This window comes from Leptonotus elevatus, chromosome 1, assembly GCF_054856555.1.
Source record: "Leptonotus elevatus isolate MCC_2025b chromosome 1, RoL_Lele_1.0, whole genome shotgun sequence".
Classification (NCBI taxonomy): domain Eukaryota; kingdom Metazoa; phylum Chordata; class Actinopteri; order Syngnathiformes; family Syngnathidae; genus Leptonotus; species Leptonotus elevatus.
Window position 1 is genome coordinate 1,155,792 of NC_141239.1, and position 23,909 is coordinate 1,179,700.

Below are 23,909 nucleotides of genomic sequence, written 5' to 3' on the forward strand. Positions count from 1 at the left end.
GGGCCGGGCCGGGGCCGCGCATGCATCAAGCCGAGAGGAGGGGGGTGACAGTCGGCTTTGAGGAGGAGGACGTGACGGTGGGCGGACAGGACGCCTCCAGGCAAACAAGAAACCGACACCGAGCGCTCCCCGGCGTGACGGCGTGTGCTGACGTCACGGAGACGCGGCTGGCTGTGTTTTCAGCCTATGTTTTTTCCCTCCGAAACGGTGAGTGTTTCTCACGGCTGCCCCTCAACTACTGACGTCGCTTGTCGCCGGGGAACAGAGCACCCCGCCCGGCTAACGAGCGGATGATGATGCCGCCTTCCTGCTCCTCCTGCTTCTCCTCCTGTCCTCGGCCCGGCGAGAGTTAGTCAAATCTCCCCGTTTAGTGGCTCCTGGTAAATTAGCCATCTTGATATGAGCTCCTATTTTGCTGCTTTGGCTGTAATCCGACATCTGCGCTCGGCGTGTCATGCTAACAAGTAGCCTAATCTCCTTATGTCTTTTTGCTAACCGCCGCTTTCTGCGCATGCTAACCTAGCATCGACTTTTTTTCATATTATTGTTATGTTTCGGATTCTGTTTGTGTCCCCTTGTTATTCAAAGACACTCGCAAATGTTTGGCCTGAACGTCGTCCTCATTCACCTGATTTATTATTATTATTATTATTATTATTATTTATTATCGAAATGGAATAATAATCAACAGCAATTTAACAGAATAATTATTATTATACTGTTAAATTACAACGTGTCACTCACGGTTGATTAATGATTATTATTCGAGGTAGTAGTCGTGCAAGGGTAATTAAATGATGCTCTACTCATTCATACAAGTATTATCTTAATCTAATGATGTGACTGGTGAGTTACATCTTTGTGGCAAAATCAATCAAATTGGAAAATTCTCAAGTCATTTTGTAATCAATTACTATGTAGCGTGTATCTTTTTTGTCTGCAGTGGTTGGCCTTTGAGTTGATTGCGTTTAAGGAGCTGTCTGTCACTTGGTCGATTCTCTGCTTCATCCCAAAAGTCGTCCCCGAAAATGACAGTCCGTCAATGCTGACAGTTCAGTTGTCAGGTCATGCTGACGAATTATCACTTCAACGCATCAAAAAAATGTGAAAATTGAATGATGGGTTTTCGGAGAAAATGTGATTTTTGTGTTGGGAAAAAAAATTGGCTTTTTGAGGAAAGTTTTGGAGAAACCTGGTCAAAAACGCTTTTAAAGACCCTTTCGATTCATTCGCCTTCTCTGATTGGCTGACAAGTTTTAGTTAGAAAATGCTGTATCCACAATAAGGTCGCATGGGTCAAAATTCTCAAAGTTCACGTGTCAAAATGACTGATGTTTCAAATAGTGTCACTCGCCCTATTAACTTGACATAATTGGTGCAAATGGAACATTTTTGGCCAGAAGAGCAATGTGAGCAGGAGAATATACATTGTTTTTCCGGAATGTATTTGTTATGGAGGATTTTAAAGACGTTTGAAGTTGGATTTCTGCAAACAACGCAGCCAATTGTCACATTGCTTCAAGTAGGTTTGCAAAATTTCATTGGGGTGAAGCAGGAATTTACACAATTGAATGTTGGCCCTTAACTGGATCTTAAATATAGTTGGGGAAAAGATTTTAGCATTATCATGCTTAACTCATTCACTGCCATAAAAAAAAATATATATATTAAAAATTTAATGTGGCGATTAAATGTTTTTAATTGTAATTAATCACATCACTTCACTAGTTAACTCACGATTAATCACAAATTCTATATGTTCTAAATGTACAGTAAAAAAATTCTAGGTTTTCATACTCTTGTTAACAAAAGTGGAAAAAAATGTCAAATTAATAGAAATAGTTTAAATACATTTTTGACGTTTATAGCCGTCAATGGCAGTGAATGAATAAAAAAAAGAAAGAAAGAAAATATTATAAAAAATTCGGGGCGTCAGGTGATTAATCGTAATTAATCGCACAACTTCACTAGTTAACTCGCGATTAATCACAAATTTTATGTAGAAAAGTAAATTTTCACCAAAAGCGGATTAAAAAAAATAATAATACAAATAGTTTCAATGAATTTTTGACGTTTATAGCCATCAATGGCAGTTAATTGAGTTAAAACAGCCAGTCTTCATTTAATTATAGTTTTACCTTCACAATTGCCCCAAATTTTTTCCCTGAGCCGTCGCCTGGTCACTTTTCTTTTTCTTTTTCTTTTCTTTTTTTTTCTTACAAGCTAAAGTTTGAGTTACAGACAAACTTCAGATTTGCTATTTGAGTGAACTGAAGAAAGAAGGAGCCATGATTATTCCACATTTTGTGCAGAATTGTTATCTTTTGTCTTGTTCCAGTGCTTTTGTGGATTTACAGCGTGTCTCTTGCTATTTTGCAGCGCGTCGCCACCATGACAGAAGAGGAAACCATAAACGTGAAGGAGGTGGAGATCATCAAGGTGATCTTGGACTTCCTCCACTCCAGGAAGATGCACATCAGCATGTTGGCTCTGGAAAAGGAGAGCGGCGTCATCAACGGCCTCTACTCGGACGACATGCTCTTCCTCAGGTAGCCTCGATCGCGACCCCCCCCCCCCCCCCGTCATACTTGTCAACTATTGTGATTGCTTTTAGGCAACTGGTGCTGGATGGCCAATGGGACGAAGTCCTGCAGTTCATTCAGCCTTTGGAGTGTATGGAGAAGTTTGACAAAAAGAGGCATGTTGCAACTGCACGTTTTTTACTTATCAGTCAGTGTTGGCGTAAATAAAAACACGCTGTCGATGGGATCAAAACGTGACGATGACTCGTTGTCCAATCTCAGGTTCCGCTACATCGTCCTAAAGCAGAAGTTTCTGGAAGCGCTGTGTGTGAATAATGCCATGTCTGCTGAGGATGAGCCACAACATGTACGTAAAAACAACAACGTTGTGCTACATGACTCCAAAAAAATCAACGTTAGTGTCAAGCTCATTTTACTTTCGAAATTGCTTTGCACAAAGTGTTTTCTCCAAGTCAGCACTCGGATGCAATTAGGCTACAAGCTACAGCCCATCACTAACTGCTGTGTAAATAATGTAGAGTCGTTTTTAGTGCCCTGAACTCATTCAGAAGGCTGTAAAATAATAACCTTCATTCATGCGGACAAAAGATTTGTGCTCCAAAAGACATCTTTTTTTTTTGCCGATAACGTCGTGCATGACCCCTGATAAAGCCACGCTTCCAGTTTTTTGTCTACATTGTTCTTGTCTTTCACTCAAATCTGTCTTTATTTAACTCGCTCGTTTGTGTAAATTGGGTTAACCGGTTCAACCACGCTGTCACATACAGTGTAGCTGCAGCCTGTGACAGCGCGGCGCAGCGTGTGCGTGGTGACAGGATGAGGTCGCAACATTCAGGCATCTGTGAGCACGAGAGAATCTAATCGCAGTGTACGCTTTTGATAGTACGTCCATCGTTTTCATTTTGAGGCTTCTGACCTTCATTTTTTTCCCATTAATTTCCCCCCCAAAATATTTTGACAATAATATGTTCTATGCAGCCCCACTAGTCAACATACGGCATTCTAGTTAACTCATTCACTGCCATATATTCATTTTAAAAAAAGATTATAAAAAATTTGGGGCAAGAGGCGATTACATTTTTTTTATTGTAATTAATCGCATGACTTCACGAGTTAACTCACGATTAATCACAAATTTTATATCGGTTCTAAATGTACAATAAAAAAACTCTAAGTTTTCATACTCTTGTTAACAAAAGTGGGGAAAAATGTTAAACTAATAGAAATAGTTCAAATGAATTTTTGACGTCAATGGCAGTGAATAAATTAAAAAAAAATAATAATAATTGGGGCGTCAGGCGATTAAAGTTTTTAATCGTAATTAATCGCATGACTTCACGAGTTAACTCACGATTAATCACAAATTTTATATCGGTTCTAAATGTACAATAAAAAAACTCTAGGTTTTCATACTCTTGTTAACAAAAGTGAAAAAAAAAAGTTAAACTAATAGAAATAGTTCAAATTAATTTTTGACGTCAATGGCAGTGAATGAATTAAAAAATAATAATAATAATTTGGGGCGTCAGGCGATGAAAGTTTTTAATCGTAATTAATCGCATGACTTCGCAAGTTAACTCGCGATAAATCACACATTTCATATCTGTTCTAAATGTACAATAAAAAAAATCTAGATTTTCATACTCTTGTTAACAAAAGTGAAGAAAAAAAAGTTAAACTAATAGAAATAGTTCAAATGAATTTTTCTCGTTTATAGCCGTCAATGGCAGTGAATGAGTTAATATTGCATGAGTGGAATATGAGTTGAGCAGCAAAATCCAATCACAATCAACAATCACAACTCGCACAGCTTCAGAAAACAGGTGAGCTGTGATTGGTTGTTAACTGAGACCTGAGCAACTGTGATGTCATCATCAGTCGACGGCAAGTGGCAAAATGGCCGCCCCCTGAGATGGACAAAACAGCCGGATTTTGCTTCATAACTCATATTCCACAAATGTAATATTAATCAGAATGTCATGTTAAAACTAGTGAGGTCACACATAACATATTATTGTCAGGAAATGTTCAAGGTTGACTTCCCATTTATTGAGACAATGCAAGAGAAATGTCAAAGCGCACCAACAAACACAAATATAGATCCCACCTTCAATTGTATTGTTCCTCGCTTCAACATGTATTCAAATTTTTTTTAGTTGGAGTTCACCATGCAGGAGGCGGTCAAGTGTCTGCACACCCTGGAGGAGTTCTGCGCCTCAAAAGACGACTACAGCAAACTGTGTCTGCTGCTCACCTTGCCCCGCCTCACCAACCACGCCGAATTTAAGGTCATCATTTAAAAAAAATTAATAATAATTGTTTGACTTGCGTTGTGGTTGAATCGCTTGCGACTTCACTGCCGCCACCTTATCAGGATTGGAACCCGAGCACGGCCCGGGTGCAGTGTTTCGAGGAGGCTTGCGTCATGGTGGCCGAGTTCATCCCGGCGGACCGGAAGCTGAGTGAGGCCGGCTTCAAAGCCAGCGGGGATCGCCTCTTCCAGCTGCTCCTCAAAGGAGTCCTCTACGAGTGCTGTGTGGAGTTCTGCCAGGTGGAGACCGACAGTAATCTAACACTATTTGGCGGGGGACGGACGGTACAAAATAGGAAGACTTCTTATTTAGGGAAGGTTGCTGTATTGGCGGGGGACGGACGGTACAAAATAGGAAGACTTCTTATTTAGGGAAGGTTGCTGTATTGGCGGGGGACGGACGGTACAAAATAGGAAGACTTTTCTTATTTAGGGAAGGTTGCTGTATTGGCGGGGGACGGACGGTACAAAATAGGAAGACTTTTCTTATTTAGGGACGGTTGCTGTATTGGCGGGGGACGGACGGTACAAAATAGGAAGACTTTTCTTATTTAGGGAAGGTTGCTGTATTGGCGGGGGACGGACGGTACAAAATAGGAAGACTTTTCTTATTTAGGGACGGTTGCTGTATTGGCGGGGGACGGACGGTACAAAATAGGAAGACTTTTCTTATTTAGGGACGGTTGCTGTATTGGCGGGGGACGGACGGTACAAAATAGGAAGACTTTTCTTATTTAGGGAAGGTTGCTGTATTGGCGGGGGACGGACGGTACAAAATAGGAAGACTTTTCTTATTTAGGGACGGTTGCTGTATTGGCGGGGGACGGACGGTACAAAATAGGAAGACTTTTCTTATTTAGGGACGGTTGCTGTATTGGCGGGGGACGGACGGTACAAAATAGGAAGACTTCTTATTTAGGGAAGGTTGCTGTATTGGCGGGGGACGGACGGTACAAAATAGGAAGACTTTTCTTATTTAGGGAAGGTTGCTGTATTGGCGGGGGACGGACGGTACAAAATAGGAAGACTTTTCTTATTTAGGGACGGTTGCTGTATTGGCGGGGGACGGACGGTACAAAATAGGAAGACTTTTCTTATTTAGGGAAGGTTGCTGTATTGGCGGGGGACGGACGGTACAAAATAGGAAGACTTTTCTTATTTAGGGACGGTTGCTGTATTGGCGGGGGACGGACGGTACAAAATAGGAAGACTTTTCTTATTTAGGGACGGTTGCTGTATTGGCGGGGGACGGACGGTACAAAATAGGAAGACTTTTCTTATTTAGGGAAGGTTGCTGTATTGGCGGGGGACGGACGGTACAAAATAGGAAGACTTTTCTTATTTAGGGAAGGTTGCTGTATTGGCGGGGGACGGACGGTACAAAATAGGAAGACTTTTCTTATTTAGGGACGGTTGCTGTATTGGCGGGGGACGGACGGTACAAAATAGGAAGACTTTTCTTATTTAGGGACGGTTGCTGTATTGGCGGGGGACGGACGGTACAAAATAGGAAGACTTTTCTTATTTAGGGAAGGTTGCTGTATTGGCGGGGGACGGACGGTACAAAATAGGAAGACTTTCTTTATTTAAGGAAGGTTGCTGAATCAGCTGTGCGATGCGTTTGTGTCCAGAGCAAGGCAACAGGTGAAGAGATCACCGAGAGCGAGGTCCTGCTGGGCGTGGACATGTTGTGCGGCAACGGCTGCGACGACGTGGACTTGTCCCTGCTGTCCTGGATGCAAAACCTGGCCCACAGCGTCTTCTCCTGCGCCTTTGAGCAGAAGCAGCTCAACATCCACGTGGACCGCCTGGTCAAACCGGCCAAGACCGGCTACGCCGACCTGCTCACGCCGCTCATCAGCAAACTGTCTCCGTATCCGTCCTCGCCGCTGCGGCGGCCGCAGTCCGCCGACACCTACATGTCGCGCTCTTTGAACCCGGCTCTGGACGGCTTGTCCTACGGGCTGTCCAACCAGGATAAGCGAGCGAGCGGCGGCGAGGTCGCGCCGGGTAAAGGCCTCTCGCCCATGTCTCACTCCTTTGCCAGCTTCCACTATCCTGGCGCGGGCGGGCAGAACCTCAGCAGGAGCCTCATGATGGAGAGCTCCGACTGCCACAGCATTTTTGAGGAGTCGCCAGAAACGTAAGTTCAACTTTCGACTACGATTGCATGCAAATTTGCGCTCTCTTGTAAATGTAGTTTTACAGTTTTGTATATTTTAAACAGCAAAAATGTGAAACTCAATCTAACTATTATTCTCAATGTCTTTTGTCGAGCTTAATGTTAACTTCACTTTTGACTCTTTTCAAATCGATTATTGTTAATCCACGAGGGTTGAACATGAGTTGAATTAAGCGGATATAACTACTCATTATTTATTATCTTCTGAACATGTGAATTAGTAAACGCCAACAAAATTTGCCTATACTAAACAGTTAGCAGTCGTGATTAGCATTAGCGCGCTAGTGAGTACCATTTAATGTAAACAAACCCCAACTACCATTTAGTTCACATATACAACGTGGAGCCTCGGAGTTTGAACGTCTCGGAACTCGTACAATTCGGAATTCAAGCAGAAATTTTGAGTAAAAAAATGCCTCGGAGTTTGAACTCATTTTCGGAGTTGGAACACCCAAGCAAAGCAAGCTAAACCGAACGTACCTTGAAAACGGGTAGCCGAGCGGTAGCCGAGCGGTAGCCGAGCGGTAGCCGAGCGGTAGCCGAGCGGTAGCCGAGCGGTAGCCGAGCGGTAGCCGAGCGGTAGCCGAGCGGTAGCCGAGCGGTAGCCGAGCGGTAGCCGAGCGGTAGCCGAGCGGTAGCCGAGCGGTAGCCGAGCGGTAGCCGAGCGGTAGCCGAGCGGTAGCCGAGCGCTCACGTTGCGCTAATTGAGACGATGCACTGCTCATTTCCAGTCAGATCGGGAATACTCCCGAAGGTGCTCCATACTCGCGAGTGCATTTAGATTTTTCCCACGACAATTTTCTTCGCCATGAGCCAAAAGAAAGACAACAGTGCTACGAACCACAGTGGGATTAGGAAGGATTATTTCGCAGTTGTAACTACCGTGACCACTTCTGTAAATACTGGCACGAGGACCCCCCTTTGCTGTTCAACAACGTGCCTGACAAACAACGCACGCAAGGACCGCTTAGTAGTCTAACAATATGCCCAATGTAAAACAAACAAACTCGGCACTGAACTAAAGATAGCATCAACGTAGCATTTTTCATCCATGATGTCATCACACCACAACAAAAAAGGTAAAGTATTTTTTTATTGTTTAAATACTGTACTGTACTGAAAATGTAAAAAACATCAATATAAATTAAAATAGGAATTTTCTACTACTACTACTAATTATTTTTTATCTTGTGTGCATCAGCATTATTAAACGCAAAAAAAATGTGCAAATGCTAAACTGTTAGCAATCGCGATTAGCATTAGTGCGCTAGCGATTAGATTACCTATTTAAGGTAAACAAGCACTAACTACCATTTAGTTCACACAAACATCATTATGTCTACATTACACATGTAATAGTGTCTTAAAAGTCATTTGCAGACGATGCTTCAACAATAGTTCAATAATAAACGAGTGGAGCTGCCTGTTAGCTACGAGTTCAATAAATTCAATGAGTTCAATAACTTCCTGTCCACTGTGTGCGTTTGCAAAAAAAGTCAGTGCAGAAACATGCATGGCGGCGCAAACATGGTTCCGATGGAGCGTCGAGGCAGGCTTATCCGACTTTTTTTTTTCTCTCTCAGCCCTAATGCTAATATACAATCGGAAACGCTGAATTGAAATTTGAACATTCCTGTAAAGTACTGTAAAAATCTATAAAAAACAAAAAAATCTTCGATGAAGGTGGAGAACAATGTAGTTCCTCGCTGGCTTATGAGATGTCGTGTGTCCGTTACGTGTGTTGTAGGTCGAGGACCGACACGCCCGTGGACAAAATGATGGCTTCAGGCGGAGCTCAGAATTCGCGTCCCGCTTCTGCTCCTGGAGAGGACGCGCCACCAGACGCCTCTGCTGAGAAGAACGAGGTAAATCCCCAAACTTACTGCAAGCACTTGACACCCCCCCCCCCAAAAAAAAAAATGTTTATAGTTGCTAATGTTGCATACAAAGCTTGTTTCTCAGTCTAGAGGTAACATCTTGAGGCCATTACGGAAAGTGCAGCAGAAAACTTGGAAATGATGGATGCTCGTGAAGCCCAAATATGCAAGGGATGACTTTTGTGTTGACTGTCGTGCATCATGCATTGCTGAGGAGCTGGCGTGTTGTCTTTCCTGCACTGGATGTCTAAATATAGACTCCGCTTAAGTTCTACTGCTGAAAAAATACATTTTTTTGCATTTTTCTTGAAGTAAATATATATGGGTCGAAATCGACCCGTAACACCATAGATGTTACTATAGTCAATAAAATTTAAATTAATAAATAAATAAAACAAATGAATTTAAGAGATGTTTTCTAATAGCCCCCAGTAATAGTCAGGTAACACAACAACCTTTTATTTATTTATATGATTCTCTTGGTGTTTATTTTACCTTTTTTTTTAAAAATTGAAATCGAAGAGTATACTGACAAAAAAAGGCCCAGAAGCCCACACCAAAAACATTAAAACTAATATTTTCATGCATAAGGAAGCCCAACCAAGAGATGAGAAATAAATTGGATGATATCTACTTGTTTTTACTGTATTTTACAGCTGATTTAAGACACGGGTCGAAACCGACCCGTTAACATAAGAGATGGTAACAGAAAGTTAACACAAGACGAAGCTTAATCACAACACGAGTCATTTTCCCTCTGCAAGGTTGACGGGCACCTGCAAGCTTCAAGCACATAACATTCAAAATGTCATGCCGGGCTTTTGTTGACATCTTGATCGAAATCGTTGTTCGTTGTCTACTTCGGACCCTCACTGGCACATTTCCTGAAGATGTGCATCAGTAAAAAAAAAAAAACACAAATGGAGTTTATGGGACCTTTTTGGGGTTGGCACTCGGTCATGAAACGTTTTAGCCAAAAGTGGCTAAACGGTCTAAAAATCTCCCGAGCCATATTTGAGTGTAGTTAGGCACGTGTTTATGTGGCGGCAATGCTGCTTGTTTCGCCGCTATCTTGCTACATGCTACATGCACGCACGCACGCACGCACGCACATGGCAGAGACGTTGTAGTTTGTAACCTCAATAACACAAAACACTTCAGGGAAGATGTCTTTTTTCAGATGACGGGCATAGCTTGAGATTATTATTGATAAGGACGTGGCCATTGCGCCAAATAGCCACAGATGAAACGGGGCACTTGTATAGCAGGGAGGGGGGGACTCATGCTAGTCCCATTTTAGCCCCGCCCACAACACTGGACAATTGGTGTGAAAAAGAGTTTCCCGCCATAGCTCAGCAATTCATGACTAAATTGGTCTCGGTCTGCACGTTTTCAACACTTACTGTATCTTCCAATGTATTTATGTCTTCTAAAATAGCATAAATGACTGAACGTGATCTTTCATTTTTAAGACATTTTTATCAGAGTCTGATTTTCAGTAAATTAAAATTTCTTTTGTCTTCCGTTATGTGACCAAGCGGCCTGTTTTCATTCTTTCCAATATATCCCTAAACCAATCCTTTTGTGTGTCGTATACAGAGCTGGGAATCTTTGACTGTGTCACGATTCCATGTGATTCCGATTTTGGGGTCTGCGATTCGATTCAGAATCGATTTTTGACTCCCAAATGATTTGATTGACAAGGATTTCTGCTTCAATTTATAATGTGCAGTCCGGCTCACTAATTAGCTTGCTACTCGTGGCACTTTTGTCACTCAAAAGAACGGCTATTCATACAAAATGCTTCAAGAATGCATATAGAAAAGCATCTTAACATCACTCGCCGGCATTTACTCAACAACTTTTACTAGCATAACTTGATTGGGACTTTTTCCTCCTACTTCCTAATGTGGCTACAGTAGATCAGAACACGCGGAACCACACTGCCCCAAAGTGGCCAAATCGTGTACAACATGAACAGCACTCCCAAAAAAGGCGCACACAAACAAGGGCAAGACGGTATCAAATAATTGAAATCAAATGGATTTTGGGACATTTAAAATCGATTCTGAATGCTAATAAATGAGAATCGCGATTCTTATGAGAAACGATTTTTTTGGGGCACACCCCCCGCCCCCCGCATGCCCCTTTTGTGCTCCAACCTGCAGCTCTTGGACTCCACCGAGAAGTACGAGGAGTATTACCGCCAGCGCCTCCGCGTGCAGCAGCATCTGGAGCAGAAGCAGCAGCAGAGGCAGATGTACAAGCAGATGTTGCTGGAAGGCGGCGTGCAGCAGGAGCCTCCGCCCGGTGACCTGCAGCACAGCCTCACGGAAAAGTTCCTCAACAGGTACAAAGAAGAAGAGGAACGCAGAGGGTGCGGCTTGTCGTCTTTCAGCATCTGTCAGACGAGAAGGGCGGGTGGGGGGGGGGGGGACTTTTCTCACCTCCCCCATGCACAATGCACCATCTGTGCTGTCTAGCGTCGTCACATCACGCGTGGTCATTAACACGCCAAAACCTTTTTATTACATTTCCCCAGAGAATGACTTCAGTGTGTCTGCATTATTCATAGTCAGCTGTTTCTCTCGATTCCACTTAATTGATATCGGGGACATGTTTTTACAAATGTTCATAACCCTAATGCCAATCAAACGCAACTACGATAGACCCCCAAATACTATAGCAATTAAAGGGATACTCATTTAGCCATTTTCAGCAGTAAGAAGATAATATTTTGTCGATAATTATTCATAATTTTTTATGTATAACGAATACTTTTAAAAATGCATTTTTCCACTTGCTATCGACTAAAGATGACATCAGACGTGCTCAGGGCTCAGTTTGCAAACGTCACATGACCAAACCCAGAAAACAGGTGAGCCGTGTTTGGTTGTTATCTCAGCTTTGAGCATCTGCGATGTCATTTTTAGTCCACAGCGTGTGGCAAAAATGTTTTTTAATAAAAAAAATAAATAAAGACATTATCAAATTAATTCTCGACAAAATATTCACGTTTTACTCCTGAAAATGGCTAAATGAGTCAAGTATCCATTTGAAGACTTTAAGTCTACTGTTTTCTTGAAATTCACCGTTCACATGGATTTAAAAGTATTTTCTCACATTTATGAAAGACTTGACTTATTGCACTTTATGACAAGTCAGAAAATCTTTCATTTGTATTTACAATTTTTGAATTAGAATTCTGAAAACATTTTCATCTCATCCATGCTGATGTCAATGTTTGTGGAACACTTATAACACGTTTTGTATTCATTAATAGATAAATCATTTAACCAGTTAGTGTCTCTGCAAAATTTTAAATTTAATGTTTTTTTTAAATCATGTCCTTGATATTTAAGAAGAATTTATGTTCCATAATTAATCAATATTGAATTGAACTAGTCAATCGAATTGGGAAAAATCGAATCTAATTTGAATCCATACCCAGCCCTAATTATTTTGGGCAACAAAAAGTTGTATTGTTGTGAGAATAAAATGTTATCAAATGTATCTGGTTATAAAATTGTATTGAACAAAAACGTTTACAAGAAGAAAGACATATTTTGTCGGTATAAAACGTCGTAAGAGAGAATAAGGTCGTATTTTTCGTTTGTTTTTTTTTCTACACATTTTTTGCTTGAATGAACATTGTGCTGAATTTCTGGTCCTTGTGGCCTTGGCCACCAGGGGGCAGTCAAATATAATAGGATACCAATATACTGTATTTGGAGATGGGTTCTCACAGTAAGTAATGAATAATTCTTCGCAGAGGAACGCGTCGTTTACATGTTGGACCTGTTTGCGCTCCAATATTTGTTTTGTTAAAGGCTTATAATGACGTCGTGACGTTCGCTATCCCGTCTACGGCACAGAACGTGACACGTGTGTGCGTTTGCGATCAGGTCCATCCAGAAGCTGGAGGAGCTCAACGTGGGGATGGAAAGTTTAGGAGAGGAAGTGAAGTCGTTGGCCCAGCAGTGCAACGGCAACGGCAACGCGCCCGCCTCCGAGTGCAACAACAACCCCGCTTCCGCCAGCCCCGAACCCAGCAGGAGCGGCGGGGCCCTCAGCAGCACGCCGCAGCAGCACGCCGTTGCGGGAGAGCGTCCGCTCTCGCCCCCGGACGAGTCTCCCGTGTCCTCACAGAGGTTGGTGCGGCGTCACGACCTTCACACTCAAAACAGACGAGACATTTGAAAGACTTGTTTTTGTGTGTGTTTGTCGACAGCGTGCAGAATCACAAAGCGGGTCCACACGGTGACTCGCCGGGCTCGTTATCCCGCAGTAAAGAGGTGTGTTTACATAAAAATGGACACGTCACGCTTTGTGTTCGTTAGCGCTGCGCGGCGTCAGTGGGTTGCGCCAAGCAGCTCAGTTTGCTTCCCTATTTGACTCTTCGTACATTGGAAGGCAAGGCATCATTTTTAACCGAGACTTAAAAGCATTTAGACTTGGAACTCATTCCATCTGTGTGCAGCGTAACGCCTAGCAGCTGCTTCACCATGTTTGCTTTGAAAGCTGCGTCAATTATTGGATTATTGTATCTACTTGTCCATCGCAGAAAACGACACTTTGTAACTCGTTTTAATCAGCTTCGCTAGTATGCTTTCTGTGATGTCCCTGCATGTGGGAAAGGAGAGCCACAGTTGAAATTATTGCGCAGTTTAATTCACTTGCATTTATTTATTTCAATTGAATTTACATTTTGTAAGGGCTGCAGCTATTGTGCAGTTTTAGGCGATCCCATCGGTTAATCAGGTGATTGTTTTTCCATCCTCAAACAACAAATTGTGCATGTGAAGTGCACTTGGGGTCACGATCCGCATGTTCCACACTATAATACCTCTCTGTGACTTAGAGTGGGTGTGGCTTTAACTCATTCACCCCCAGTCATTTCCACTGAAGCAATCCCCTTTGCTCCTGGCTGTTTTACTGGATTTTGACAACTTTTGCAAGGTCCACACAATATTGTGTTCTATTGCTATAAAAAAAAAATAGAACCTTCCAAAAGAAAGATTAGTCTCTTCTTTCATCAGGAAAACAAAATCGTATCTGTTCCATTTTGCATTAATTAGCATTGGAATATAGCTAAGTTTCATTAATATTCACATTCCTGTTGAAAACACTGACAAAAAGAGCCTTTTTGCAACATGGCCCTGGCTGATCTCTTATACTTTGCTGCCACCTGCTGACTGTTTTTTTTAATAACTACCGTTGCTTTAAATCGCCATTTCATGTAAGAAGCTGTAGCAAAGCCTTCTGTATGCTCTTGCATAAAAAACAAAACAAACCTTTTGGGGAGTGAAGTATTAAAGTATTAAAAAACGTATTTACACATTCTTGGGTTTGAATGAGTTAAAAGGTCTGGTGAGTGACGTGCGTGTCAGAAACTGTTGTGAGCTCAGGATAGCAGCTGGCTATCACCGTTAGGCAAAACTGTGCTAGTAATTTACAGCCGAGTACAAATGAGGCTAATAAGGCTTAGCAGATTATTAGCAAGTCATCGTAACTGTCATCGTAACTGTCATCGTAACTGTCACGTGTGGCATTGAGGACATGCTGCTTTCATTTTGAGGTCACTTCAAAAGACGTCTTTTTTTTTTGTGTGTTGTTGTTTTTTTTACAGGATGGCGAGCAAGAAAAACGACTGTTTGTGCCCGTGCATACTCTGGAGGACACTCAGGCTGTTCGCGCCGTTTCCTTCCACCCGTCCGGCGCCCTCTACGCGGTCGGCTCCAACTCCAAAACTCTGCGCGTCTGCGCTTATCCGGAAACGCGCGACACCAGGTGACTGTCGCGCTCACACAAATAGCTTAACTTTACCACATAATCATTATTTCTCCTTTTTTTATTTTTTATTATTCCTTTCTTTTGCTAGCGGCTCAAGTCCAGCGAAGGAGCCGGTGGTCCGCTTCAAGAGGAACAAACACCACAAAGGTTCCATCTACTGCGTGGCCTGGAGCCACTGCGGGCAGCTGCTGGCGACCGGATCCAACGACAAATACGTCAAAGTTCTGCCATTCAGCGCCGAGACCTGCAACGCCACAGGTGAGCGCGCGTTTGAAACACGTTCACGAACGTGGAAGAATCCTGATTGATTGATTGATTGATTGATAAATGGCTAGCTAGCTAGCTAGCTATCCAGATTGATTGATGGCTAGCTAGCTAGCTAGATATCAGATAGATTGATTGATTGATGGCTAGCTAGCTATTCTGATGGATTGATTGATTGATTGTTTGATTGATGGCTAGCTATCCTGATTGCTTGATTGATTGATTGATTGATTGATGGCTAGCTATTCTGATGGATGGATTGATTGATTGACTAATTGATTTATTGCTGGCTAGCTTTTCTGATTGATTGATTGCTAGCTAACTAGCTATCCAGATAGATAGATAGATAGATAGATTGATTGATCTATGGCTAGCCAGCTAGCTAGCTAACTATCCGTATTGATTGATTGATGGCCAGCTAGCTAGCTATCCGGATAGATAGATAGATTGATGGCTAGCTAACTATTTGGATAGATAGATTGATTGATTGATTGCTAGCTAACTAGCTATCCAGATAGATAGATAGATAGATTGATTGATCTATGGCTAGCCAGCTAGCTAGCTAACTATCCATATTGATTGATTGATGGCCAGCTAGCTAGCTATCCGGATAGATAGATTGATTGATGGCTAGCTAACTATTTGGATAGATAGATTGATTGATTGATTGCTAGCTAACTAGCTATCCAGATAGATAGATAGATTGATTGATCTATGGCTAGCTAGCTAGCTAGCTAACTATCCATATAGATAGATAGATTGATGGCTAGCTAGCTAGCTAGCCAGATAGATAGATATTTAGCTATATTGCTATTTGGCTATTTAAAAATAAATAAATAGATTGATACTTGCCTCCCCGCAGGCCCAGACTTGGAGTTCAGCATGCACGACGGCACCATCAGGGACTTGGCCTTCATGGAGGGTCCAGAAAGCGGAGGGGCCATCTTGATCAGCGCCGGAGCAGGAGACTGCAACATCTACACCACCGACTGCCAGCGAGGCCAAGGGCTGCACGCGCTCAGCGGACACACGGGTAAGAGGCGGAGCAGGAGGCGGAGCAGGAGGCGGAGCAGACCGGGACGACCGTTGGCCGCGCGATCCAAACGGCCGCTTTGTCTGCAGGTCACATTCTGTCTCTTTACACGTGGGGGGGCTGGATGATTGCGTCGGGCTCCCAAGACAAGACGGTGCGCTTCTGGGACCTCAGGGTGCCCACCTGCGTGCGGGTGGTGGGCACGGCCTTCCACGGCTCAGGTACGGCGACGTTTGGAAAGCATTCTTCATGTGGTTTTGCGGGAATTGGGACGCAACACTTAGTTTTTTTTTTTGTATAGGAATGAACAATTTGGAAAATTAACCACGTTGCAAATTGTTTCCCTCCTCAATATTGCATAACTGCAATTTTTAATGCTATTATTTTTTTCAAGGTCCTGTATTTTTTTTACAAAAGCAATATATTGATTACAATTAATAATTGTATTACAATAGACATTATTTTACTGTTAAAATCTAAACTACTTTGCATATATTTTTCTTCACATAAAAAAAAATCTAATCTATGATTAACAATTATTAAAAATAATTATGAATGTTAAAAAAATTACTATATTACTATTTAAAATATTGTGTGTACTTATAACATTTTGATATGTTTTTTATTCATGACCTCATTTAATTATGAATATTAATAAATATTCATTTTAATCTTAAAATAAAATGAAACATTTAAAATATACACACTTGTTTGATTGTTTGTTTATTTTTATTTTTTTTTAAAGGTATTTGCTCTCCCTGGAAAACACTGACATTTTTTAAAACAGATTTTTAATTAATTGGTACATTTTTAATTAACGCAACCCTGACCTGTCTCGTTCGAAGAATCAACAGCACATGGACACAAAAGTTGATTTCAATACTCCGATGAACCTTGATGCACTTTGCTGACATGTCGCGTGACCGTCCGTCCGTCCGTCTGCGTCCGCGTCCCCCTCAGGCAGCCCCGTGGCCTCGGTGGCGGTGGACCCGAGCGGGCGCCTTCTCGCCACGGGCCAGGAGGACAGCGCTTGCATGCTGTACGACATCCGCGGCGGGCGCATCGTGCAGGTGTACCGGCCGCACGCCAGCGACGTGCGCTCTGTCCGCTTCTCCCCCGGCGCACACTACCTGCTCACTGGATCCTACGACAACAAAGTCATAGTCACCAACCTGCAAGGTCAGTCGGCCGCACAATATGACGTGATGGATGGATGGAGGGACGGACGGACGGACGGACTGATATATGGACGCATAAGTGGATGGACGGATGGATAGACAGATGGATGGATGAATGGACAGATTGATAGATGGATGGACGGCTGGTTGGATGGATGGATGGATGGACGGACGGATGAATGGACAAATGGACGGATGAACGGACAGATGAATGGACAGATGGATGTTATGGACGGACGCATGGACGGATAGATAGATGGACGGACGGCTGGTTGGATGGATGGACAAATGGACGGATGAACGGACAGATGGATGTTATGGACGGACACATGGACGGATAGATAGATGGACGGACGGCTGGTTGGATGGATGGACGGACGGATGAATGGACGGATGAACGGACAGATGAATGGACAGATGGATGTTATGGACGGACGCACGGACGATAGATAGATGGACGGACGGATATGTGGATGGACGGACGGATGGATAGAATGATGGCTGGTTGGATGGATGGACGGACGGATGGATGATGAATGGACGGATGAACGGCCAGATGGACGGATGGATTTTATGGACGGACGGATGGCTGGATAGACAGACAGACAGATAATATGCCATTTGTGAGGAAGCACACCAAAAACGACTGTTACCTGCTTCCAATTTTTGAAAGCTGTTCCTATTGGCTGTAAAAATGTTGCCGTTTTTTTGTTTTTGTTTTCATTCCCGCGCGTTCAGGCGACCTGACCAAGCAGCTTCCCGTGACGGTGGTGGGCGAGCACGGCGACAAGGTCATCCAGTGCCGCTGGCACACCGACGACCTCTCCTTCCTGTCCTCGTCCGCCGACCGCACCGTCACGCTGTGGACTCACAACCCGTGACGCCGCCGCGTACCTCAAACACACACGCTAACATAACAGTTAGCATCATAGGAAACCACAATGCTCATAAACTAGCAACGCAGCAAAAGCGCATACAGCACAGCATCGCACTATGGAAATTCGCTTTCAGCATTCATTCCATATCTTCAATATCCTGCTTAAGCGCCATGTACTAGTAATATGAGTTTTCTCTTACGACCAGAGGTGGCAAATCCAGGTCCAGAAAGGAAAAACCCTGCCACAGTTTTTGGCTTTAGCCCCAGGTGCTAGCTAGCTAGCTAGCTACCTAGCTAGCTCCCAAGGTGTTCGTTTACCTGCTAGGGAGCTAGCTAGCTAGCATTAACGGCTAAAACTAAACTGTGGCACGGATTTTACTTTCTGGACCTGGATTTGCCACCTCTGCTTACTACTAACACAATTCAGCGCACTCGTCGAACGACTATCTTACTCGGACTGTTTTTCCTTTTTTTTTGTCCTACTAGTGCAGAATTAAACCTTAATAGTAAACTACTATCTGGCACTTGCAGCACTTCGAGGACCTACCAATAGTTACTGTATAGGTCACACACTAGTAGCCTCCTGGTGGATACTACTAGTAGCACCAAAATTCCTAGTGATAATTTGACATTGACACTAGTAAGCACAAAAAGTATACTAGTTCATGCACCTTAAGCTGAATATCAAGGATTTCACATATATTTGTTATATTTTTCACTACGGTATAACATTTTTGCACACTAGTAGGACAACTTTGGAATACTAGTAGTGGGCATTTTGGTGCTATTAGTTGAGTTCTGGATCCTACTAGTAGCACCAAAATTCCCTACTTATAATTTGTCAATTTTACAATTGTCCTACTAGTAAGCACAAAATGTGTACTAGTACAGGATTTCACATGTATTAGTAATTTTTTTTTTCACTACTGTATAACAACTATGTTACTAGTAGTGGGCATTTTGGTGCTATTAGTTGGGTCCAGGAGTCTACTAGTATATGACACATGACTAGTTAGGCCTGGTAGTGTTACTAGTGCAGCCCAGTAACTTGCTATTGAGGTTTAATTGTGTACGAGTTGGCCAAAAATGACACTAAGACTAGTAAGACAGTCATGATACTAGTGCATTGAATTGCCATACTAGTGCATGAAACTTAAACGGGATGTTTAAGATATCAACGAAATGCTCCAACGGCTTTCCATAGTAGGAAGTGCAGAGTTTTGCCTCACTAGTAGCGTAGTTCCTCACTGCATCTCATTACACGCGCACGTGCACGCGCACGTGCACGTGCAAGCGCGCGCGCACGTCCCACCAGGTCGCATGCGCTTTGACTGACAGGACGGACGTTGTTTTCCGTGATGGTGCCTTTCTTGAGTTGATCACATGACATGTTTTCACATTTCATTTCCTCCAGCTGCCGTCGTCGTCTGTTTTTGGGAAAAAGCGTACGTTTTGGTTTGCGAAACTGTTGACGGTTTGGGGGCGTGTCCAATCTCAACTTGGACGGTCTCCGCTGTCGCCTCCCGACTCGATTGCGACCCGAATGCGTCCATTTGAGTCCTCAGTATTTTTTGCAGGAGCCGTGATCAACAATGAACGATTGTTGAGGCAGTTTTCCAAAGGGAAGACGAGCTTCTGTTTCTCGTTGTTGTTTTTGTTTTTGTTGTTGCTGCGCTCGGGTCAAAACCAGAGCGGCCGGTCGTTACTCTTACTAATTGTATGCACAGTGAATAGAAACGTTAATATTTATTTGAAGCCAGTATTTGGGATTGTGTTCACTTCTTGAAAATGTAAAGCACTTTTCTGTCTTAACGCAAAATGTTCGATCCTCCTGATTTATTTTCAAAATGTTTTTAATGCTCACGTCTTTTAGCAAATAACACCAAACTAACACAAGCATATTTATTTCTGTCATGTACAGTGAATAGGATGTTTTGAAATGCTACTTGTTTTCTTAAAATAACGTTTAGAAAAAGACATTTGATTTAATGCAAGCTAACAGATTGATTTTACGTTCAATAAAGTGTCTTTTAATGAAGCGTGAATGTGTTTCATTGGATAAAAACCAAGAAAAAGCCACAAGAGAAATTTAATTGCTCTACAAATGAAGTACAAAGGAGTTTTAATTATGTACACGGGTTGATATCATTCTTTAGACATGACTGGAAAAAGTATTTGTAAAATGATTTGCCAATGTGCAGTAAAAGAAACCACAAAATCACATCACGACAGTTAAGAGACGCACAAAGTACAAACACGCGTATATTTAAAAACAATAACACACAAAGTGAAATAATGACACGAGTGAAAAAGGAGGTTTCAAAACATTTTGTCCCTGATGCTGTTTGTGCAGGCTGAGTTGAGAGTTTTCCCACGCGCTCTACGAAAGCCGGCTGAGGCCATTCGAAATTTCAAGGCGGTGTAAACACCTTTCAGGGGGTTTCGGAGGAGGAAGTGCTTCGTTCAGTTGGAGTTGGCCTTCGATGTGGCGGCGGCGGCGGAGGAGGAAGAGGAGGAGGAGGAAGAGGGCAACGCCACGCGCTGCTCGTCCATTCGCTTGGCCTGCGAGCGCATGATGAGGCTGAAGAAGTCCTCGTCCGGTACCGTGGGCCCGCGTGCCGGAGGCGGGGGGGGGGCGCAGCGCTGGTCGTCTAAACGCGACCCCTGGAGACCGCGTGAAAGATCCAGTGAGACGACTGCCACGTCATAGAAAAATACGGCAGCAGCAGAACTTGCCGTCAAAAATGAAATACCATAATTAAATAAGCGACTGGTAATTATCTTCTTTTTTTTTTTTCTTTTAATGCTATTGTTTGAATTCACCTGGAAAAAATCCTGTTTTTCTGACTAATTTTTGGGGGGAGCTTTGTTTTGTTTTAGTTGTTTTTTTTCTGAGTAATTTTAAGTTTTTCAGATTTTTTTTTATATTTAGTCATTTCCCCCCTGTTTTATATTAAAATTATTATTTATTTAATTATATTAAAATACTCTGAAAAACATCGACCTTTTTTTTTTTAACTCATTCACTGCCATTAACGGCTATAGACGTCAAAAATTCATTTGAACAATTTCTATTAGTTTAACATTTTTTTCCACTTTTTAACAAGAGTATGAAAACCTAGTAAATGTAAATGTTTATTGTACATTTAGAACAGATATAAAATGTGTGATTAATCGTGAGTTAACTATTAAAGTTAATACAATTACAATAAAAAAAATTGTAATTAATCGCATGACTTCACTAGTTAACTCACAATTACAAATTTTATATATGTTCTAAATGTACAATAAAAAAAAATCTAGGTTTTCATCATCTTAACAAAAGTTAAAAAAAAAAGTTCAACTAATAGAAATAATTCTAATGAATTTTTTATGTCTATAGCCGTCAATGGCAGTGAATGAGTTAAATACTAATAAATATTAATATATATATTTTTAAATAAATATCTTTGTATCTGTTCTTAAAAAATAAATAAATTATAATACCCCGTTTTTAGGATTTTTTTGCCGTTTTTTGGAATCTTTTTTTTTAAGACAAACAAATTCTTTGGTAAAACAAAAAAATATTCAAAAAGATTTTTTTTAAAAATTGCACACACAAAAATAATCTCCCCCAAAAATTCTTCAGAATTAGTCAGGATTTAATACGCTTCCGAAGTTACTTTCTGTTTTTCAGAGTATGTTTTTTTCTGTTAGTTTTTTTTAATGATGGGGAAAAAATTCCAAACAAGCAAAAAAAAGATTCCATAAAACAAAATCCAAAAACAGAACAGACACTTACATCCTCTCGGATTCTCTCGTTTGTACACGTTTTAGGTCTTTGCTTTTGTATCCCTTCAGTACTGAGCCACATAACGGCGGTATTGAAGTTGTAATTTGGCATCGTGCCGAGACTCCACCCACCTGGCACTTGACCAGCATGTTGAAGAAATCTTCATCGGGCTCGCCGTTGTCGGCGTTGGCCATCAGGTGGCTGACCACGGCCCGGTTGCTGTTCTGGTTGAGCCTGAGGCCCGGCAGGCTCCCGCCCGCAACCGAGGAGTCTTCTCGCCGCCGGCCAGGAGCGCCGGACACGTCGGCGGACTCGGAAACGGCTGCCGGGGACGAGAGGAGGAATTCAATGAATGGATTTTTACCTCTTTTTTTTTTTTTCCCTCTTTCTTTTCTGAGACGCCAAACTGACATTTCCTGATGATCCTGGGCGGAGACTGCGGTCCGGCGTTTAGCGACAACCTGCTGCTGCCTTTCTCCCGAATGGAGCAGCGCTGGTCGTCCATGCGGTTGCTCTGGAAGCGAGTGAGGAGGTCGAAGAAGCCCTCGTCCCCGAGCATGTCGGGACCGGATCGCTGCGCGGAAAGGCGGCGAGCGGTCAGCGCCGAACGTCACGGGCGAGCGCGCGGGTGATGGCGAGCGCGCGGGTGATGTCGCGCGCGGTGTCCCACCTTGTGAGCGCCGAGCGAGGGGGCGTGTCCGCTGTCCAGAGTGTTGCTGGCGTCCTGGAGGACCTTGCCGGAACCTGCGCCGGCTTTGAACTTCTTCCCGCGCAGGCGACCGACGAAGAACAACTTGGAGGAGCTCTTGGCGAGGTCGGGCTTGCTCAGGATGTCGCTGCTCCACTTCGGACCCTGCGCAACATAAACACTCGCTTGGAATCGGCGTCGAGCAGGGACCGGCGCGTGCCGATGGAAACGCCCCCAAAAAGTGTTTCCTACGTTGATCTTGTCAGGCGTGAGCTTCATCAGCTGCAGGTTCTCCATGCTGCGCCTCCTGCCCATCCTCGGCCTCGCACCTGCAACCAAGACACGCGCTGATGGCGGCCGCTCGCCACGCGCTGATGGCGGCCGCTCGCCACGCGACGCCGTCGTTGGCGCGGCGCGTCCCGAGAGCTCACCTTGCACCTTGTCGTCCGTGTCCCTGTTGTCGGACAGGGTGGAGTCGATGGTGCTGTAGCTCAGACCTAAAAGCGTCTGCAGGTCCGTCACGTTCATGCGCGCCGTCAACTCGCCGCTCCTGTCGCCGGTCTGGCACGCAACGAGAGTTTAAGCGGTTAGGATTGTCAGCTGACAAATCGTTCGTCGTTCGCTGAGATGGCTCAAACGCAAAGGTCAGAATTCGTGTACGTGACAAAAACATTATTCTTCATCATCATTTTTAATTCTTCTTTATTTTTCTTCATTCTTATTAATTTTTCATTCTTCATTTCCTCTCCATTCTTCATATTCATTCTTAATTATTTTTCTTCATTCTTAATTATTGATTTTTCTTTATTCGTCGTAATTATTGATTCTTCTTCATTCTTTATTTTCTTCATTTTTTATTATTCATTTTTCTTCATCATTCTTCATTTTCGTATTCTTAATTCTTTTTTCTTTATTCGTCATAATTCCTGAGTCTTCATTCTTTTTTCCTTCATTCTTAATTCTTCATTTGTCTTTTTCATTATAATTCTTCATTCTTTATTTTTCTTCTTCATTATTTATTCTTTATTTTTCATCTTTATGCGTCATAGTTCTTGATTTTTCTTCATCATTCTTCATTTGTCTTTTGTTCATTCTTAATTCTGCATTTTTTCTTGATTCTTCATTCTTCAATACTGATTCTTCAATATTCATTCTTCTTTTTCTTCATTCTTAATTCTTTATCATTCTTTGTTTTTTCTTCGTTCATCTTTTATTCATTCTTAATTATTTTTTCTTGATTTTTCATTCTTAAATACTGATTCTTCAATATTCATTCTTCTTATTTAGTCTTAATTTTTCTTCATTCTTCTTAACTCTTTCTCTTCTCCAACAAAAAATAACCTAATAATGCAAACTCTAATTGAAAAAAATATATTTTTGTTAACAAAAAA

General features: G+C 42.5%; 2 protein-coding genes and 1 long non-coding RNA gene across 7 annotated transcripts in view; 1 reads left to right on the plus strand and 2 right to left on the minus strand.

Moving 5' to 3' along the window:
• Window positions 1-20,824, plus strand: wdr47a (WD repeat domain 47a). Of its 3 annotated transcripts, none has more exons than XM_086071693.1 (17): window positions 1-207; window positions 2,380-2,549; window positions 2,615-2,698; window positions 2,805-2,889; window positions 4,700-4,831; window positions 4,918-5,094; window positions 6,486-6,997; window positions 8,784-8,901; window positions 11,082-11,263; window positions 12,819-13,064; window positions 13,145-13,208; window positions 14,543-14,703; window positions 14,795-14,964; window positions 15,833-16,003; window positions 16,093-16,224; window positions 16,964-17,182; window positions 20,412-20,824. In XM_086071693.1, the coding sequence occupies exons 1-17, from the start codon at window positions 187-189 to the stop codon at window positions 20,414-20,416; spliced, it is 2,649 nt and encodes an 882-aa protein (XP_085927819.1). In that variant the 5' UTR covers window positions 1-186; the 3' UTR covers window positions 20,417-20,824. The 3 variants fall into 3 exon arrangements, with proteins under 3 accessions (XP_085927819.1, XP_085927806.1, XP_085927813.1); XM_086071680.1 differs by lacking the exon at window positions 20,412-20,824 and adding an exon at window positions 17,920-18,302 and having other exon boundaries at window positions 4-207; XM_086071687.1 differs by lacking the exons at window positions 1-207; window positions 20,412-20,824 and adding exons at window positions 214-380; window positions 17,920-18,302.
• LOC147180257 (uncharacterized) overlaps window positions 1-23,909 on the minus strand; it is a 124,188-nt gene that overhangs the window by 71,455 nt on the left and 28,824 nt on the right. The window lies entirely within an intron of this gene.
• Window positions 20,131-23,909, minus strand: part of gpsm2 (G protein signaling modulator 2) — an 18,962-nt gene continuing 15,183 nt past the window's right edge. For all 3 annotated transcript variants that reach the window (XM_086071715.1, XM_086071707.1, XM_086071724.1), the window contains 6 exons: window positions 22,950-23,079; window positions 22,771-22,847; window positions 22,501-22,683; window positions 22,242-22,404; window positions 21,962-22,152; window positions 20,131-20,722 (listed from right to left, as the gene is read on the minus strand). In XM_086071715.1, coding sequence (XP_085927841.1) covers window positions 20,522-20,722; window positions 21,962-22,152; window positions 22,242-22,404; window positions 22,501-22,683; window positions 22,771-22,847; window positions 22,950-23,079 — 945 coding nt within the window. In that variant the 3' untranslated portion in view covers window positions 20,131-20,521. The remainder of the gene's footprint in view (window positions 20,723-21,961; window positions 22,153-22,241; window positions 22,405-22,500; window positions 22,684-22,770; window positions 22,848-22,949; window positions 23,080-23,909) is intronic.